This window comes from Chionomys nivalis, chromosome 6 (assembly GCF_950005125.1).
Source record: "Chionomys nivalis chromosome 6, mChiNiv1.1, whole genome shotgun sequence".
In the NCBI taxonomy this organism is placed as follows: domain Eukaryota; kingdom Metazoa; phylum Chordata; class Mammalia; order Rodentia; family Cricetidae; genus Chionomys; species Chionomys nivalis.
The window spans coordinates 13,627,562-13,648,070 of record NC_080091.1 but is presented as its reverse complement, the minus strand read 5'-3'; the positions used below and the strand labels follow the sequence as shown (position 1 = coordinate 13,648,070).

Below are 20,509 nucleotides of genomic sequence, written 5' to 3'. Positions count from 1 at the left end.
ACTAAGCAAGACTTCAATGAACCTGGGCTGAAGGAACAAATACCGAAGAACGCTTGTCAGAAGAAACGTCAGAACATTACTGAAAGGCCCTGACCCCAACTTCCAGCTCTTTACAGGAGAGTTTAATAAACCAATCTTCGAGTGGGAGATAGTTGGAGTTGCAGTTAGTGGCAAATGCAGTAGTCTTGCCTTTAATCAGTCCCTTCATCACGGCACCCCATGCAAACATCACAAGAGCAGAGATGCGCGCTGGCAAGAACAGACTGTGCATCTGAACAGTGGAATGACAACAGTCTCAGACACTGTAAACAAGTCTTCCTCTAAGGAGAAAAACTACCAGACTGAATGTGAATGCATTTCTTATGCAATCCATTCTCATGCATGCAGATTTCTGTACTTAGGAATCTTCCACTGGTAATGAGATCACGAAGAAGGTGGAGATCCAAATGACACTGCCTGGGGATGAACATGGGCGTGCACATGGCCTTTCCATGATATGATATGCTCTGAGGAGATAAACCGCCTCAGATAACGCTGAGCATGAAGCCTTGTATGGTAGTATGCACTGTGACCCCAGCACTGACAAAGATGAGCGAGGCCAGAGGACTGTTGTGAGTCTGAGGTCGGCCTACGCTAAAGAATAACACCATATCTCACAAGACCCAACCAAAACCCAAAAGGTTTACTGGAGACGACATGTGACGCTCAAGAAAAGGGAAACTTAGAAACGCTCTCACATTTGGCTCATGGATTAGATCACAGGGAAGGGCCCGGGAAGAACCTTCTCAAATACGACTGCCCTTCCTGCAATCAGAAAAGCACTCTATGCAGTGACGTCCACTGTATTTCCATCTCTCACCACCTGCCCGGGTAACAAGACTCAAAATTGCAGCAGATACTAATGCTGGGTAAAATTCCGCCTCCTGTGAATTTGAATGAAGGCATAAAATAATTTGGTACCACTAACCCATGTGAGAGGGTGACAGGCTAGATTTTATGTCGACTGGACACAGGCTCGAGTGACCAAGGAAGAAGCATGACGCTGAGAACAGTGCAGATGATGGTGGCCTGGCTAGTGGAGTTTCAGACGGAAGTCAAGATTCTATTTGGGGGCTGGAGAGATGGCTCAGAGGTTAAGAGCACTGACTGCTCTTCCAGAGGTCCTGAGTTCAATTCCCAGCAACCACATGGTGGCTCACAACCATCTGCAATGGGGTCTGGTGCCCTCTTCTGGTCTGCAGGCATATGCACAGACAGAATATTGTATACATAATAAATAAATAAATATTAAAAAAAAAGATTCTATTTGGTCCATTTATGTGGTATTTTAGATTAAGAATCTGGACAAGCCAGACAGTGGTGGCACATGCCTTTAGTCCCAGCACTCTGAAGGCAGAGGCAAGGCCAGCCTGGTCTACAGAGCTAGCTCCAGGACAGCCAAGACTACACAGAGAAACCCTGTCCCGAAAGAACAAAACAAACAAGGAATCTGTAGAAGCTGGCGAAGGCGGCTCAGTGGGGACAGGACATGCTGTCCAGTGTGAGGACCGGCACTCAATCCCTGCCATCTACGTGGGGACAGGACATGCTGTCCAGTGTGAGGACCGGCACTCAATCCCTGCCATCTACGTGGGGACAGGACATGCTGTCCAGTGTGAGGACCGGCACTCAATCCCTATTTTACTATAAAAAGAATCTGTGGAAATAAAACCTTCACTTTTCTGGAAGAGTCCAAACCAGGGAAGTGTTTTTAGGGTCGGCACGCAGGAGCTGTAATTGAGAGCTGGCCGAGACTGCTGGAGACTGCTGCTCCCGCTGGTAGTGGGACTGAAGGGGTCATGGAGAAAAGGTGAGGCAGGGTCAGAGCACCTGAAGAGAGCCCAGGAGAGGCCATTGGTGAAGGTTCAGAGAAGACCCAAGAAGTCTGGAGATGCCAGCACCATGGGACCAACGGGACCACCAGCAAGGACAGCAGCAGCTGGGGAGTCGTGCCGACTTGTGTGTACAGGGGACAGCTGTGTGTACAGGGGACAGCTGTGTGTACAGGGGACAGCTGTGTGTACAGGGGACAGCTGTGTGTACAGGGGACAGCTGTGTGTACAGGGGACAGCTGTGTGTACAGGGGACAGCTGTGTGTACAGGGGACAGCTGTGTGTACAGGGGACAGCTGTGTGTACAGGGGACAGCTGGGAGACCCTCTGGAACCCAGCGAATCATGAGTGGGTCCCCACGTCTTCACAGCTGTTGAGAGTTTGACTTCAGTGTGACTTTACCTGGGTTCTTCCTTCTTAAATTAGAAAGTATTTATTTTTGATTTTAAGGAAGCGACAGTTGAAAGACTGTGGAATTTAGAGGCTTTGGAATTAAAAAGAAAACTGGATATTTTAAAGATACCATAGATATTTTGGAGACTTTGGATATTTTAGAGAGGCTTAAACTTTGAAAGAGACTGCAGATGTTTTAACCTTGAATCCTGAGCCTTTAGGTCTTTGAATTTTTAAATTCAAAGTGGAATTTTTGACGTTATATTGTCATATTAATATTAGCAGGGCATTTTGAAGACAGCAAGATCAAAAGGTTACGGCTTACTAAGAGGTAGGTGTGTGTGTGTGTGTGTGTGTGTGTGAAATTGGAAAGGGGTCAAGAGTGCTGGCTTGTTTTATGTCAACTTGACACAGGCTAGCTAAGTCATTTGGAAAGAGATAACGTTAATTGAGAAAATGTCTCATCAGATTGACTTGTAGGCAAGCCCGTGCTGCATACTCCTGATCGATGACTCATGTGGGCAGGCCCAGCTCACTGTGGGCAGTGCCACCCCCAGGCTGGTGGTCCTGGATGCTATAAGAAAGCAGACTGAGAAGCCATGAGGAACAAGTTAGCTAGTAAGCAGCACTCATCCATGGCTTTGGCTCCAGCTCCTGCTTCCAGGTGCCTGCCTGGAGTTCCTGCCCTGACTTCCCTGGACAATGGAGTACAAACTGTAAGCCAGAAATAAACCCATTCCTTCTCAAGCTGCTGTGGATCATGGCGTTTGAGACCCTGACTACAACAGAGGGATTTTTGTATCAATCTAGATGGACGTCTGGACACTGGTGCAATCTTCCTTTTGGGCAGACCTTTAGGGGAGACCCTGCCCTCATTTTCTCAGCACTCACATACTGTAGCTTTACATTCTACAGGAAAGCTCTGTGGCAGTGACCTTCTCTACAAGAAAATATCTGAAGAGTTAGACATTTATTTAGCTTCTGTCCCTACAGCCCAGGAACTCCCAGATCTGTCCATAAAAATCCTCTTCTGGTTTCTAACCCAAGTCCTTCAGGGCTAATGAAGTGATACTAGGATTCAGTTCATTATCAGCTGCTAAGAAAGCAGACTGAGGACGATCAACAGGGCATGCTAGCTCCTCCCATCTTTCTTTTGTTTGGCAGTAGTAAAGAATGCTCTCTCTATTTCACTTTTAAAGTTTTTTTTCCTCCTGTTTTTCAAGACAGGGTTTCTCTGAGTAAAGCTGCCTGACCTGTAACTCACTCTGTAGACCAGGCTGGCTTTGAACTTAGAGAAATCTGCCTCCCAAGTGCTGGGATTTAAAGGTGTGCACCACCACCGCCCAACTCTTTTTCCTTTATAAACCTGAGAAATCCAAGCAGGGAGTGGTGGCACGCGTCTTTAATTCTGGCTTGGAGGCAGAGGCAGGTGGATCTCTGAGTTCGAGGCCAGCCTCCTCTACTGAGCAAACTCTAGGACAGCCAGGCTATACAGAAAAAGCCTTTCCTGAAAAACAAAAACAAACTTAGAAATCCTAAGCAAACCCTGAACCAGCAGCCACTCATCCTCAGAGCCACCTGTTTCTAACAGCCCAGCAGCTAGCTAACCACTGTGGACAGCCAATAAGTCAGGAGGCCGCAGGCCAGCAGCACGGCTGTTTAAATGCACATGTCTAAGAGCCACTCTTGCCTTGGGGAGCCAGCATGTGCGTCTCCTGTGGAAGAACAAGACAGTCCACTCACAAATGAGATCTGATGCCAGGAAAGAAGGAAGTCTTTCTCTTTGTTTCCCTGAAAGATTAGGAACTACAAGAAATCTGGTTCTCACATTCACCTTTGACAGAATTTTTCTATGTTCTTAAAAGTAACACATACAAAGTTATAGTAAAAGTTACTGTATTTTACAGGCACATGTTTAGAACATCCAGCAAGAAACACCCAGCAGTTACAAGGAAACTGGGACTGCTAAACCTGGGGACCAGAGCGACTCCCCTCTGAACTCCACGTCTTTTTTCTTTTTCTTTGAGACATGGTTTCTCTGTGTAGCCTGGTTGTCCTAGAACTTGCTCTCAGAGATTTGCCTCCTTCTGACTCCCTAGTGCTGGGATTAAAGGCGTGCACCACCACTGCCTGGCTCACTTATGGCTTATTTAAAGTTGACCAGACCCTATTTCCCAGGAGATCTTTTTAGATGTGGAAAGCAAGAGACTGGGCCCAGCAAGCAGTTCCTTTGAACCCGGACAAGATGAGGAGCCTGGGGATCAGTCTCAGAAGACCTGACACTCAGTATATGCTTCAGGCAAAGGGACGGTCAGAACACAGGCTAATGACGCATCTGTGTTGGCCAGCCCAGAACTGGCCACACTAGTGCACCCCAACTTTGATCCGCTCAGGCCTCCCACTTTAACCAGCATAGGGCCGGACACAGATTCAGAGTATACCACCCTTCAAAAAGTAGGGAGACAATCTTTTAAAAGAGAGGAGTAGAAGAGATGTCACTGTCTCATCTTGGAGAATGCCCTAGATGAAGAGGAAATAAGCCCTATTATAGCATCACCTATGTCAATTTTCTAAGACAGGCAGATACCGTTCCTCCATGGTTCTCTCAGGTACTCAGGACAAGAAAGCTTCCCCTACTTACTGACGTGTGAAAAGTGTCTCGTGGACCAATGAGAATGTGGCCTAGGCTAGGAAAATTCTGGCTCTGAAGGTCCCTCAGGTGAGCCAGCATGACCACTCCGCAGAGTGCAGCTTGTGGGGGACCGCTGCTCGGCACGCGGCACGTACCTGCCTCAGCCTCCCCCGCTCTCCTCTGAATCACCATCACGTAGCCCTGTACCACCCACTCACTTTCTGGGTGGACAGATGTAATTCTGATTAAATACCTAATTTAATTAATTAATTCTGCTCACTGGGAAACTCAAACCCGCAGTACCAAGGACTTTGGGTCAACGACTCAGCAGTCTAAGAATGGTACCTGTCATCAATAGAGTCCACCTTCTCCTGGATGCGATCCGAGCTGATGTTGCCATCGCTCACCAGCCTCCGGCCCGTCTCTACCACAGCGCTGATCTTCTCCTCGTTGGCGTCCATGGTGGTCATGAAGTCCTCCTGCTTTTTAATAGCTGCTTCAGCTCCTTCCAGGGTAGTGGGCATTTCGGTATGAGCCAAAACATACTCCTTGTTTTAAAAGAGGGAAAAAAAAATCCAGAATGACATGACAAAGAATTTTTCCCTTATGCATTTCTATGCAAATTAACTTTTCCCCAGGTGGCAAATGTTATGAATTGGTTTCCCACAAAGAGTGAAGCTTAGGCTGTGGGCTGTGAGAGTCCTCCCATGCTCACAAAGGTGGCAGCAGTGCTTCTTCTATATTCTCCCTTTAAGACAGATTAATAGCCTAATGCTGGCAGCCATCTCTACCTGCTCTTATTACTTCTGCTTTTTTTTTTTTTTTTTAACTTTCTTCTTTGTTTTGTATGCTTGGATGAAGTTCTTGATCTTTCTACAAAAATAACTCCCCCAAACTTGTCCACTGTACTCTAAAATTCAGCTAGCACCTCACAGAATGTTGCCAATTTAAGTGGGGTGTTAGGAAGATCGACCACAAATACAAGTGGTCCTCAGCAGTAGCTGCAACAGAACTGTACTGAAAGGCAAAACGAGCTTCCTCAGAAAACGTCAATTTGAAGTCGTTACGTCATGAGGGACTTCAATGTCATTAAGAGTCCTGGGGACAGGGGGTTCAAAATAATACATAAATTTCACACAGGCATGGTTTAAACCCGTCACTTAGGCAAAAGCTTCAAACTTCAGGGCCTGCTTCAAAAGGCTGGAAGCCAAGGCCAAACCAAACATTACCTGGTTATTGAGGAAAGCCTCGGCTTGTTTGGTGTCCCGGAGGAACTGCTGGTAGGCGTGGGACTGGGAGAGAAGGTTCTGTCTGTTCTCCCACATCTTATGAAGCTCGTTCCAGCCCGTGTCTAAGGCCTGCAGCCGCTGTCGCAGAAACATGTACTGAGCATCAGTCTGTCCCTGCGTGACCATCTCACCCATGTCCCGCATCTTCTGGTAGTCCTCCTCATAATTGTCAATCTCATTTTTGATGTTCTCATGCTGTGTGAGAAGCTTCTCTGCCTCAGTCAGGGTGTTGGGCATGTCCTCTGAGGCGATGGCAGTCTGGGTCCTGGACAGCCAAGACTGGAAGTCATCCAAGTCCCTCAGGAACTGCTGCAGTTTGCTGGCCTCTCCCAGGGAGGCCTCTCGGTTCTTCAGGGTCGTCTTCATCTCCTCCCACACATCGCTGATCTCGGCCAGCCGAGACAGGATGGCTTGAGCCTGGTCAGGGTGCTCAGACTCCAGCTTCTCGGCTTCTTTCTGCAGGTCGCTCAGTTTCGCCTCAATGGCCACCAAGTCTCGTTCCATGCCGGTCAGCTTGCGCTGCAGGGCCATGACACCTGCCAGGTCATTGCCAAGGTCTTGGGTAGACTCAATGACCTTGGTCTTTTCCCGGATCCAGGACTTGGTCTCATTGCACTCGAGGTGGTAGTTCTGGATGCTCAGGGCAGACAGCAGGGCATCCTTTTTCCTGTCCACCAGCTCTCGGAACTGGCTCCACCTGGGAACCGATATGGCAGATACTGGGATGAATACTGAGTTGAAGCTGTCTCACTGTTCTCCTTCCTTCTTTCTGACTAAATGCTTTCCTCTGTTTTTAAATCATGTTGCCCAGTAAATATCCATCCCTGGCTCAATGCAATGTAGTCACCAGTTACCACACCTGTCCCATAGGGTCTAGTAATTTGTATCTTCTGTACCCATCATGCACATCTCAAAACTGCTCTAAAGGAACATTTTCCAAACTGACTGTAAGCTACTCAAAAAAGTCTGTTTAACAGACTGACAGGTGAGAACAGGACAAAGGTCTTTCCTGATAAGGGAGGCCTTTTCCAGCTTCACAGAACTTGTTGTACGCCTCATTTAAAAGGGACAATACAGGTTCCATCTTGCTGCCTTCCACGGGTCACCAACGCTGTAACCTCAATTTGGAAAGTAGGTGCTGGGTGACTTATGTCCTGAATGATGGCACATCACCCTAAAAGCCCATTCTTGGAAAACATGGCTGAGAAAACATGGAGAAGCAGCTGCCACTGTCATGACATCTGTGCTAAGGCCAGTGACCTGCACGGCAAGCTCCTGAGGGCAGAGCGGAGCAAGAGCCCCTCCCTCACCAGACCCACTGCTGAAGCCACTGTACCTCGTGTTGAGTTTGTCCTGCTGGGCTCTGATCTCCTTTTCACTGGGGTGGCCACTGTGCATCAGCTGCCGTGCAATCTGGTTTACCACAGCAACCCGGGAAGCCTGGTTGTTCATTTCAGGTTCTAGGCTCTCAAACCTAAAAAAAGCAATTCAACAGGGTAGTGATTTCCACGTGTCAGCCCACTTCCCTTGCGCCCAGGTAGTAACTTCAGCTCACCTGTGCTGGATGACTTCCAGGTCCTCCAGCTTCTCTGGGATCTGCATGTTGTTGAGCCACTGCTCCTTCTCATCAATCCAGAGCTCGCAGGCATCGGCCTCACTGAACATCTTGTACAGGGCCAGGGTATCTTGCAGAGCCTGCTTCCTTAGCCGTGTCAGCTCTGCCACCTCCTTGTAGCGCTCCTCGATGCCGGCCAGACGACCCCTCACATCTGGAGACTCTGCGTGTGCTTGAGGAAGGGCACTGGCTTGCTCATGCAGGGTGTCAATAGTGGGCCTGTAGTTGGTGATCTCTTCCGCCACATCTTTATGCTTCTTGACCAGAGACTGTGTGGAGTACTCGTCATGGCCCACGTCGTTGCTGGAGACGATCTTGAGGATGTCTAGCATCCAGGCATCGATGTCGTCAGCATCAGCCTGGAACTGGTGCAGTAAGGAGGCCTCCTCAAGGCGCTTCTTCCGAATGGCTGAGAGCTGCTCCAGGTTGGCCCACTGTTCCCGGATGTAAGTGATTCTTTCGCGGATCTTTTCTGATCCAAAGTGTTCCTCTGCAATCATGTCTTCACCTTCTTTGATAGCCTGCTCGAAGTGGGCACTACGGCCACTCATCTCATCCTCAAACGCCCGGTGCTTGCTCAGCAGGCGCATGACACTGGTCAGGTCTTTCCCGTAATCATCGGAGGACAAGATTTTCTCCTTCTCCCGAATCCAGCCTTCCTCTTCCGCCATCTCCCAGAAAAACTTCCAGAGGCGACGGGACTCTTCCAGGCGGGCCCTACGTTCCGCTGCCAGCTGACAAAGCTCTTGATAGCAGAACTCCATGTGGGCAACGCGGTCTCGGATGACCTGGGGGTCGCAGGGCTTGTAGCCTATTTCAACAAGAAAAGAATGCTGAGTATCTACCTGAGTTCCCAATAGCTTCCTGTTCATTTGCAGATCATGTTCTAGCTTGGTTAGGGGTTCAAGTCTAAACAGTGCCATAAAAGACAGCAGCAGAATACTTCCTGAGATCCTGACTTGTGGAGTATTTGTTTAACCATGTAAAGATGTGGTGCATTTGTTTAGGCTGCAGAATATTTAATTACATAGATATCTTGCATTTATTTAAATATGTAAAGACGTGTTACTATTGTACCTTGCCTGCCTAAGGCAGCTATGATCTAATAAAAAGCTGAATGGCATATAGCGAAGAGAGGGAGAAAGAAAGAGAGACCACAGGAAGAGGCCAGGGGCCATCCATCCAGACCCAGAAGAAGCAGGAAAGTAGGACATGCAGAATGAAAAAAAGGGTAAAAAGTTCAGAGGCAAAATGTAGATGAATAAAAACATTAAGTTAAAAGAGCTAGTGGGACAAGCCTAAGCTAAGGCCGAGCATTCACAATTAATAAGACTTACAATAAGTCTCCATGTCTATTTGGGAGTTGGTTGGTGGCCTAAAGAAAATGCCAACTACACTGACTAGAATAGGAAGAAGGAGCTATGCCATGCACTGCTCTTTTGGCCCAAATGTAGAAAAGATCACTTATAAATCACGAAAGCACACGAATCATATTAAAGAAGGCAGCTGTGTTTACTTGGTGGAGAAGCAAGGCCCAACAATCCTTGTAAGCATCGTCTGACCAGCATGTGACTGGAGTCAAAGCTGGGAGCTGCTGGAGCAGTCGCAGTAGGCTGTAGTACACATCTTTATTCGGCATAGACTGGCAGCATTTTCACTGCAAGATGCCAAGGCACTCAAAACCAAGCAGCATTTGAGTATTTAAGAAAAATGTGTCTATTTCAGAATGAGAGACAGTGCTGAAGGATCCAAAGACCTTTAGTGCTGCACACATTATAACCTGGAAACAAACAATCCTCCAGAAACCTATGGTACTGCATACATTATAACCTGGAGCAAACAATCCTCCAGAAACCTACAGTATTGCATACATTATAACCTGGAGCAAACAATCCTCCAGAAACCTACAGTATTGCACACATTATAACCTGGAGCAAACAATCCTCCAGAAACCTACAGTATTGCACACATTATAACCTGGAGCAAACAATCCTCCAGAAGCCTGTGGTACTGCATACATTATAACCTGGAGCAAACAATCCTCCAGAAGCCTACAGTATTGCATACATTATAACCTGGAGCAAACAATCCTCCAGAAACCTACAGTATTGCACACATTATAACCTGGAGCAAACAATCCTCCAGAAACCTACAGTATTGCACACATTATAACCTGGAGCAAACAATCCTCCAGAAGCCTGTGGTACTGCATACATTATAACCTGGAGCAAACAATCCTCCAGAAGCCTACAGTATTGCACACATTATAACCTGGAGCAAACAATCCTCCAGAAACCTACAGTATTGCACACATTATAACCTGGAGCAAACAATCCTCCAGAAGCCTGTGGTACTGCATACATTATAACCTGGAGCAAACAATCCTCCAGACACCTACAGTATTGCATACATTATAACCTGGAGCAAACAATCCTCCAGAAACCTACAGTATTGCATACATTATAACCTGGAGCAAACAATCCTCCAGAAACCTACAGTATTGCACACAAATTAAACCTGGAGCAAACAATCCTCCAGAAACCTACAGTATTGCACACATTATAACCTGGAGCAAACAATCCTCCAGAAACCTACAGTGCTGTAGTAACTTACAAGTCCCGTCGCCACACACAAGGTTTGCACTACACAGAGATGCCTGTCTACTGTCAAGGAGGTAATTTAGAACAGTCCACTCTTACCTTCCCCATCTGTTGCAAACTTCTGGGCAGAGGCGTTCACACCTCTTACCCGCTCTGCTTGGATTGCAATGTCGGCTTCAACCAGGGCATGCTTCTGTAACAAGTCCTCTACACCAAGCAAGTGTTTGCCGTAGTCTTGGGACAGCAATAGCACCTGTGCACAAACGGCAAGAGAAACGGCACCTGTGAGTACAGCTCTGACTGCAGCGTACCATCATCTCTGAACAAGAGACGCAGCATCCTCGATGTACCTTCCCTCTGGCTTGGACTGGCCCAGTAAGTCAGAACAACACTAACAGGAGACCTCTATCACAAGAGACTAGGTAACTAAGGACCAACCACCTTGGCAAAAACAAATGAAAATCACATTAAAAAATACAAAACAGAAAGTCCCCCCACACACACTCAAGAGCTTACTGACATGCCTTTATGCTAGCTATGTAATCAATAGATAGGAGAATCTACTTAAAAGCATGTACACCACACATTTAAATGGCCAGGTGCCCCTTCTATAACCAATAAGGAGACGATGGTCAGGTATCACTTCTTTACTCAGCAAGGAGACTATGGTTCGGTATCACATCATCATTTTTCTCCCATCTACCATTTCATATCGCCTCCAGATAAAATTTCTATTGCACTCTTAATTTATAGTGTGCATGTCACGATTTATAAAATGAAAACCACTTCTTTGCTAAACTTTATAAACATTTCTTTTTTAAGACGTCAGAGAAGATCAAACCTTAGAACACTAAGAGTGGGACGGCGGAGGGAAACTGACAGCAATCAGCTGACCTGGTCCCTGTTACCACAGCTCAAGAGTTAAGAGGACACAGGTGAAGACGGACATTCAGAGACAGAGCTCTCTTCTGGGAGGAGCACAGTATTCTGAGAGGAAAGAGAACTATCTAAACACTATTCTCTTCTCATGGATAAAAGCCTTTCAGCTCAAGAACTGCAAAAAGAGATGATGCTCTACAGTTTGCATCAGAAGAAACCAACAGGCACAGGGCTGTGGAACAATGGCGTAACCTTAGGTTCAGAGCTGCCAGCAATGGAGGAGAAACCACACAGCGGCATGACAGCCATTATTATCCTGCCTCCCAGCCTGTACCATTTTACCATACTCCCAACTTCTGACGGGCCAGGAGAGAGACTAAGTATCAGCTCTGGTGAACAGTGAGGAAGGGAGCTTCAAAGGAGGCAAAGCGAAAGAGCACTGAAGACCTGAAGCTTGGCCTCCCAGACCATGGCCTGTGCTCACCATCGCCCTCCCGCCTGCATACGTGTTCAACAGTGTTACTAATGCACAGAAAGACCAAGTTAACAGTGAGAAAGGAATCACAGATTTGATTCTCTCACTGGAATATACTGAATAGATCTGAGTCACTGCAACAGATCTTGGCTATGAAGTGGTCTTTGTCACAACTTCTGCACAGGGCTCGTCTCATTTATGAGCTCGGGAGCAGTGTAGCCACATTCTGGCACTGCAGAAGTGTGTGGCTGACAAAGGGCCATAGTGCTTGACCCCCACAAAAAAAAAGTCGGGCTGAATGAGCTCCAGCCACCCCTACTTTCCTTTAGTCAAGAGTTACCTTCATTTCGTCCATCCAGTCCATAATGTAAAGCATTTCCTGGAATATCTTTTGCAGCCCCAGGTTCATCTCAAGACGCTGCCTCCTGGCCCTGAGCAATTCCAGCAAGTATTCCCAGAGCCGGATGACATTGTCCTTCCTCGCCGTAATGCGCTTGATGTCATGGTAGTTCTCTGCTTCAAGTTCCCTGGCCACGGCCACCACAGCCTGGACACGCTCTTCATATGCAGCAATGTCTGTCTCAATGGCCTCGTGCTTTTTGGTGGCGGCCTCAACTGCAGGAAGGTCAAATCCAAAGTTGTCCTGCAGAGAAATACAATGAGAAGAATCGTAAGTCACCTAATCAGAACAGAACGGGTGGAGTTGGGGGGCGCAGACAGACACAGTATACAAGCCAATTCTGTCACTGGAGTCTCCTACTTCCCTGGTTTCTCACTTTCCTAGGGCCCAGGTCCTAGGCCTGGCTGAGTTCAAATGTCTTCCCAAGAGCAAACACATCAGCAGCCTCTCACCTTAGAGGGCCTCGCTTACAGTCGGCACCCGACTTAAGACGCTGACACAGGTAGGAATCTGTCAAGCCTAGGGGGGAAAAGCTGCTTTTGTACTTCATGACCAATCTCACTGCCTTGCAGGGCTGGCTGGTCAAGTGTTGAGGGAAAGGAGCAAGCTTACACAAACATGAAGGATTTGCACACTCAATGGCTCTAACAAACTGCCTGAGTTGCTTCCAAGTCTAAGACAAGTTAGACAAACAGACAAGAAAGCATATCAGAAATGTTAAACATCCTCTCTGGGGGAAATAAAAAGCTCCTGGCCAGCAACTTCACGGTACTGGATGTTGATAAGTACTGTCCTGTGCTCCTAGGCCTCTTGCAGAGGGTCAGTGTTTCTTAGCTACTTGAGAAAAACTTGCATTAGTAATCTGGACAGAACCTGAGACACCAGTCGCTGGTTTTCGCTCAGCCACGTCTCCCTCATAGCTGCCTTGCGATCGAATCTGCGGGCGAGCTGTTCCAGTTTTTCCTGCCTTATGAGCTCATTCCGCAGGGCCAGTTCTCGCTCATGTTCTGCTTTTTCCAGTCTTTCCCAGGCCTGCAGAAGTAGGGGGAGGAAAAAAAAGTATGGTTTCCTGCAATGTTCAAGGAACTGTCCTTGGCTAAAGCAATAGCTAATTATTTGTTGAAAGGATAAAAGAATTTGAAAGGGAAATTCCTTTTCTACCCTTGAGAAAAAGATATTTTTCCCTCTCAACATAGTGTTATGGGGACACTTCCTTATCAAAGCCAAAAAGACCCCGTGTCATAAGCTTGGAAAACAAAACAGTTATGGGGTAAGGAGCAACACAACTCTAACTTCCAAATAACTCAGATCCGAAAGAAATAGACCGACTGTCCTTAGGGCAAGCATACTAGGAATCTTATTCAGCCCTCCATCCACTCGTATTCAGGTCACATTTTCAAAATTCACATGCCTGAATTTTTCTTTCAAAATTCCACATAAATTCATTCCTGAAAATGTCTTACTTCATGTTTTTAAAAAAATTCCAAACACTGACTGCTCAAAGGATTCTGTGTGCAAATGAACAGAGTTCTAGATTTCTCTAATTTTCCTTTGGGAATAATATCCACATTACAAGTCTATACTTGTAGGCACACCAAACACAGCAGCGGAAACAGCTGGTCTGACAGCTTCTCTGAGGAGACAAACAGCACCCAAAGCCCATGACCTGCAGAGATGCCAAGAACGTGGAATCAAGCTTCCAGTTCCCCTCCATGTCATGTGAAGACGTCTGAGCTGACCGTCTCTCACAGATGAGGGATTAAACGGAGTATCTGGGTAACAAGGTGACCCCGAGCCAAGCTGCTGACAAAGTCTTAACACGGCCCGTAGAGCTCCAGTGGACTAACCTACCACAGCTCTTTGCTGCACCTTCTGCTATCCCTGGCATCAACAGTGAGGGATGCTGGGAGTGAGCCTTGCATTGTCCTGCGCTCCTAAATAACCAAGCAGAGAGAATCTGAAGGCTGCTGGATGGGATAACCAAAACACGGCCATGTGGGTTAGCGTCACCTTGTTGATATCAGAGATGAGCTTCCCTTCCCGGGGCATGTAGACCTTCTGATTGTTAGCTCTCATCTTGCTCTGAATTGTGAAAAGCAGCACCTCCAAGTTGCCCTTCTCGGTGAACCTGAGTAGAGAAAACCAGTCATATTCATTACTGCACCTTGTTCCTCCGAGAATCAATGGAAATTCACTTCCTATTAGAAAAAAGCCTATTTCACACGGTAATGAAACTTTAATCCTGCTATCTCTGGTCTGATTATGTAAAGTTTGTATTAGTGAGATAGTAACAGGTTAGTCAGCTGGTCCTTAAGAACTCTGCAACTGTGGCATCGTTTTGTGGCTGTTTATTGTTTTTGTATTTGAGGACATCAAGGGCACAGAGTACTACATTTTTGTTATTGTTGTTGTTCTGAGACAGGGCTTCTCTGTAGCTTTGGGGCCTGTCCTGGCTGTAGACCAGGCTGGCCTCACACTTACAGAGATCCACCTGCCTCTAGCTCCCGAGGGCTGGGATTAGAGTCGTGTACCACCACTACCTGGCAAGTACTACAATTTTTAATAACCTAGAACAGTGGTTCTCAACCTGTGGGCTACAACTCCCCTTTCCCAGGGGTTGCCTTATCATATCATGCATATCAAGTAGTTATATTATGATTAATAACAGTAACGAAAACACAGTTATAAAGTAACAACAAGAATAATTTTATGGTTGGGGTTACCACAACATGAACTATATTAAAGGGTCGCAGCAGTAGGAAAGTTGAGAATCACTGCCCCTAGATAATGGATTTACTTCATTCAGAGAGAGAGGTGGATGAACAAATCAGCAATAATTATGTCAAATATCTAATCTAAATTTTCAGTGGGTTCCAGAGACCTCCATCAACAAAGAACTCACAACTGAATTTTCAGAAGAAATAAAAGGACTTTGGTAATAAACAAGAGATGCAGTTCATAGTCCTTACTTAACAATTATATTAAAATACTAAACTTAAAATTACATGAGCAGGTTTGGAGAGGTGGTTCAGCAGGTAGGAGCACTGTGCGAACATAAAGAGCAAGCTCAGATCCAGCACTTGCATTAAGAGCTGGCAAGGCTCTGCTGATGAATTAGCAGAGGGTGACAGTGACACACGGCAGAAGGATTACTGCTGGCCTAGATTCAGGCTTCTTCAAAGATCCTGTCTTAAGTGAATAAAGCGGAGCGAGAGAGCAGGACACTCTGAGCATGCATACAGCTGTGCATTTGCAAACACACGTGGTGCACACATCACATACACACTTGAAAAAGAAAAGAAAAATCAACCTTTAAGGGAGCAAAACTTGTTCTCAACTGATATGCAATGATCGTCTTTATCTAACACAATATTAATGCTACCACAGACTTGATAACAGGATATTTTCTCAGGTCCACACAGGGTTTTACAACAAGCACTATATCAATATATATACTAACTTTTCATTTTTTTTTTCTGAGTCAAGCTCTTGCTAAATGGTCCGAGTAAACCTGAACTCGGGACCCTCCTGACAAGAACTCTCTCCGAGTGCTGAAACTATAGGTGTGTGCCAGCACACCTGGCTTCACTGTGTTACTTTTCTAAAATGTAAAAGTAGAATGTTAAAAAAAATATTCAGTGCAAGGATTTTGGAGACGGGACTGAGGACTTGTATCAGCCCTTAGTGTCTCACGTATCCTCTGTGAATGGTACAGTCTTCAAGACAGCTCAGGGGAGACCGAATGTGGAAGAAGTCTCCACAACTAGGATTCAGGCAAAGGGGAAAACAGGACTCTGACTTAAAAGAGATTGTGGAAGTCGGAACACAAGCGTCCTCTGGTTGCTGCCATCTCTCCCCCCTTAGGAATGACAATAGCGAAGCATCTGCCCTTACTTAGGTGGTTTCTCCACTGTGCGGTAAGTGTTGAACGCCTGAAGCTGCTGCTGGACCCCAACTAGGGAATTAGCAAACTTGCGATTGTTCAGAATGATGATGGTTTGCTCAATCCACTCCAGAAGGTCAGAGGCTAGTGACTCATACTTCTCAATCATTTTCTCTGTCTCAATAGCATTGTCGAGCACCTGTAACGAAAAGTTAGGAAACCGATACCCAGATGCCACTGGTGAGGAAAGAGGCTTGTGCCTAACATCCCCCCTCAATTCCCTTCCTAGAGATTACTACTATTGCCACTGCTCTACTTCTCATTACCCTTTGGAAAAATGAGGATTCTACCTCCTTTCTGCTCCTGGCAGAGGCCACTATTACGTACTGCTTACCACTGGCAAAGGGGAGGCCACGGAGGAAGAAGGGAGCTAACTACCGATGCGCACAAGTTACTACGCTCGCGTAAGCTCACCTTCCCAATCCGCTTTCCTTCCACAGCCAAGGCCTTCATCTTGGAGAAGTAGTGGTAGTAGGTCACCACATAGGTGATGATAGACTTCTCATCAGGGTGGTCCACGCTGATATCTGTAACCAGAAAGGGCTTGGCTGCAGGCGCCACTCACCGAGCAACCTCCGGGGCAGTAGCAGCAAGCTGGAACAACTGTCTAGCCGTACTAACAGCCAGAGACTGCTTATTCTTTGAAAAGTCTGCCATCACACCATTAATACCAGAATGCAGAAGGAAGCATACCACAGGATCATTTACCATGGGATAGCCACAAAATGCCTTCTGCAGAGGGCATGTTTGTTTCCTCACCCAACCCTCAACCCCTAACACCAAACTGACCTATGGCACATTCCTCTCTGTACGTCTTTGTCTCCTTTTAACAATATCTAGTTAGTGATGGAATTCTTAATGTCACAATTCAGGCCTTCCTGCTCACAGAAATAAACCTGAAAAAAAAAGGCTTCCTCACTGGGCTTCTGCTGCCCCACTCACTGAACCCAAGCTGACCTTCCAGAAACATGAACATAAAAGTGCCCTTCAGTGTAAGCGAAGCACGGTCCCTTTAACTCTTTTTATCTTGCTGTAGCTGTTCTTTGCTTTCCCTCATTCTTCCTTCAAATATTTATGAGGTTTCTTCTAAGTGCCAAGCACTATGGCAAATGCTTCTAATTCCACAGAGAATATGCCTCTTCACCCTTCTTCCTGTGTGCCCCTACTTTCTGACATTCCTGCGTTCCTTACTATCTGGCTCAAAAGGAGCAGCTCAGGGGTTACAGGGATATTTCTCATTCCTGTGGTGAAATTAGTCTTCTTCCTGCCTTGGGACTCTGCATGTATGGATACACAATCACAAGCCTTAATCCTAAAGGGCTGAAACACTGTAGACATCTTACACCACACCACCTCCCCACTTCCTACTGGGTTTTCCTATAACTGGATGGTTAACGTGTGTTCACTGAGTAAGGAGACAAATGGATGAAAATGACAAGTCTCAGAAGGGTATGTGGAGAGAAATACTCAACCTAAGACAGATTAAAAGACACATAGAAGTAAATTTCTTAACAGTTCTGTCAGGTTCTTTTTCAATACACATTCCACATGTATCCTTATTTCTATTCTTTAAACATCCCAGTGTTTTAAACATTAGAACCCCAGGGCACAGGGTAAGATACTCCCAGCCCTTCTGTCATCAGCACCAATGGGACCAGGAGCCAGACTGCAGCTGGTGTCCCCATTGGACAGGTCCTGGATCTCATCATCCCCATCAGTGTGCGTGCGTGTGTACTGCATCCAATTTAGTAAACACAAAATGTTGATATACCTGAAAGGAGTTACAGGCAAAAACTTCCCAACTAGTCTCTGAATACACTTTAATTGCTATCCCTTAGAACATAGGGCAACTAGTGATCAAGATCAGAGCCACAGGAGACATCAGATACTGTTTTAGCTCCAGTCTTGTGATCTGAGAAATAACAGTCTCTTTTATACTGGTTGGTGATCAAAAAGATTAATGAATGAGTTAATAAAAAGTCTGTGTGATAGGAGGGAAAAAAGAGGCTCACTGTAAAATTACAAAGAGCTAGACCTGCGGAAACCTGACAGCAGGAAGGTGTTAATGAAGACCCATCATAGCTCAAGGAATTTCAGCTTTCTGTTTACATCAGGAATCACTTAATAGGTTAGCACAAAGATAATTTTATCTTGGCTTCCTGTAGTAAATCTTATGCACTGGAGAAGAGCAAGAAAACAGTTTGGCAGTCTCATGACCTCAAGATGCCCTTGGAGAGTTCAACTTCCTATTCTATATTTATAAGAACTTTAAACTTTCACATACATACATTTTTGTCTAATATGTGCTTACAGCAGAGAGAATCTGTGAGCCTCTAGCATTAGAAACTAAATAATCGCATTATATTTTAAGTATTTCTCAAAATTAGAAAAAGTTTTTCTGAAGTCCCACATTGTACTGGGACCTAGAAACGAGGATTTTATAGGCTTCCCTAGAGAGATCAGCTTGGTCGTCTAAAGACAGGCTTTGACTACTGCAGGGACTCAGACACTAGCCATCAGTTCCACACAGATGTGATATATACAGTCAGACATAAGAAAAACTGTGCTACTAAGGAGTCAAGACGACAATGGGAAAACCCACAGAAACAGCTGACCTGAGCCAGTGGGAGTTCACTGACTCTGGACTGACAGCTGGGGAACCTGCATAGGACCGAACTAGGCCCTCTGAATATGGGTGACAGTTCTGTGGCTTGGGCTGTCTGTGAAGCTACTGGCAGTGGGACCAGGACTTATCCCTGGACATGAATTGGAGACCATTCCCTATGGAGGGATACCTTGCTCAGCCTTGATACAAGGGAGAGGGGTTTGGTCCTGCCTCAACTTGATATGCCAGACTTTGTTGACTCCCTATGGAGGCCTCACCCTTTATGAGGAAAGGATGTGGGGAGTTGTGGGGGGAGAAGGTGAGAGAGGAGTGGGAAGAAGGGAGGGAGGGGTAACTGGTAGGTATGTAAAATGAAAAAAAAAACTTTTAAATAAAAAAATATTTAGGGAAAAATAACTGTGCTACTGTCTCATCCACTCACAGACTCCCTTCCTTATTTAACTCCAGCATCCTGAGTGCCCTTGTTCCCAATCTCTGCCTACTCTCAGTACACAACCCCATGAAGACAGTCAACAAGCACTCACTGAGCGTCTATGCTAGGCTGTCTCTGCGAACACGGGTGCCGAGACCCTCCAATGATACCCCACTGCCCGCCAGACAGTCAAAGGTTTGATATTTAGCCTACAGAGTAAAGGCCGTGGGTGTTCTTTACACCGTTCCCATACAATCCCTCAATCATCACACTTGCCTTCCTTTCTGGGTCTTCACCTTTGCCCATGCCCCCTCTCTCAAACCCATCTTTTAAACCCTGTTACATGTAACCCATCCTACAAACCCTCAAGTAACTACTGGAATTTTAAAGCTCCTCTTGCTTTGATACTTCAAGGCATGCTGCAGGCACAGAGCGCCCCAACACAAGATGACTAGATGACTTTATTTAACCTTTTACATCATGGGTCCTTACCTTCAGGGTCTAACAGCTTAGTGAGGCCAAGGTGCTGCTCTGCCAGGTTAAATGCATTTTGCAGGTTGTAGTGTGCATTGGATTTCTTCAGTTTATCAAAATCTATCAGGTCAGGCCTATACAGAATGACAGTGGGACACCAAAAAATTATGCTTCGGAAATAATTCAAGTGCCTAATGAGACATGACAATTACTCCAGAAATGTTAAAATCAACACTTAGTGGAGTAAAATTATAGTATCATATAATCACCCAGCGGTGATGCCTGGTTTTTGCATAATCACCTTTAAAGTTTATCAGGCAAATGAAAGGATGATGAAGTGAATGAACCCACACATTCTTTCCGTATGAATGCAAGGATTTCCACCCTGGCACAGTATCCAAGTCACACATCCAGATCTGCCATAGGAAAACATGGCAACAGTTGTATGCCCTTGTCTTTACCATGGTCTCTTCAGACTTACCGGTGTTTGTGTATCAGTGCATTGAAGGCCATACCATCCCTCCAGCTCGTGGTGAAGTTGTGAATGTTGACATTTGGGTACCTGCCAAAGACAGAGCACAAGACAAAGCAACAGAATTACCAAATACAGGTTTATGCTTTTGCTAAATGCAAAAAAAAAAAAAAACACCACCACCACCAACAACAAAAAACCCTGTGTTCACTGTGAACTCAAGGTCATATATCAGCAAGAACAATTTAAGTCTAAGCATATGTCCCCTTAAAATCAGTTTGCTATGAAATAAAAATTAGACAGTTGTGTCTTTACACCTGTTTGTTAATTCAATTCCATGAAAGATGTCAACTATGCTCTAAATCTTACTATTCTTACTCAAGTGACCGTTATCTTGAGGTGTCCATAGCCTTTCCCGTGACTTTGTA

The 20,509-nt window shown here is 45.9% G+C and overlaps 1 protein-coding gene across 4 annotated transcripts in view; it reads right to left on the bottom strand.

Moving 5' to 3' along the window:
- The window catches only part of Sptbn1 (spectrin beta, non-erythrocytic 1), a 169,624-nt gene that overhangs the window by 33,162 nt on the left and 115,953 nt on the right, over positions 1-20,509 (bottom strand). For all 4 annotated transcript variants that reach the window (XM_057771284.1, XM_057771282.1, XM_057771283.1 and 1 more), the window contains 12 exons: positions 20,091-20,171; positions 19,628-19,743; positions 16,512-16,624; positions 16,049-16,236; positions 14,165-14,282; positions 13,028-13,186; positions 12,095-12,397; positions 10,500-10,653; positions 7,741-8,611; positions 7,522-7,659; positions 6,126-6,882; positions 5,242-5,444 (listed from right to left, as the gene is read on the bottom strand). In XM_057771284.1, the coding sequence (XP_057627267.1) occupies positions 5,242-5,444; positions 6,126-6,882; positions 7,522-7,659; positions 7,741-8,611; positions 10,500-10,653; positions 12,095-12,397; positions 13,028-13,186; positions 14,165-14,282; positions 16,049-16,236; positions 16,512-16,624; positions 19,628-19,743; positions 20,091-20,171 (3,201 nt within the window). The remainder of the gene's footprint in view (positions 1-5,241; positions 5,445-6,125; positions 6,883-7,521; positions 7,660-7,740; positions 8,612-10,499; positions 10,654-12,094; positions 12,398-13,027; positions 13,187-14,164; positions 14,283-16,048; positions 16,237-16,511; positions 16,625-19,627; positions 19,744-20,090; positions 20,172-20,509) is intronic.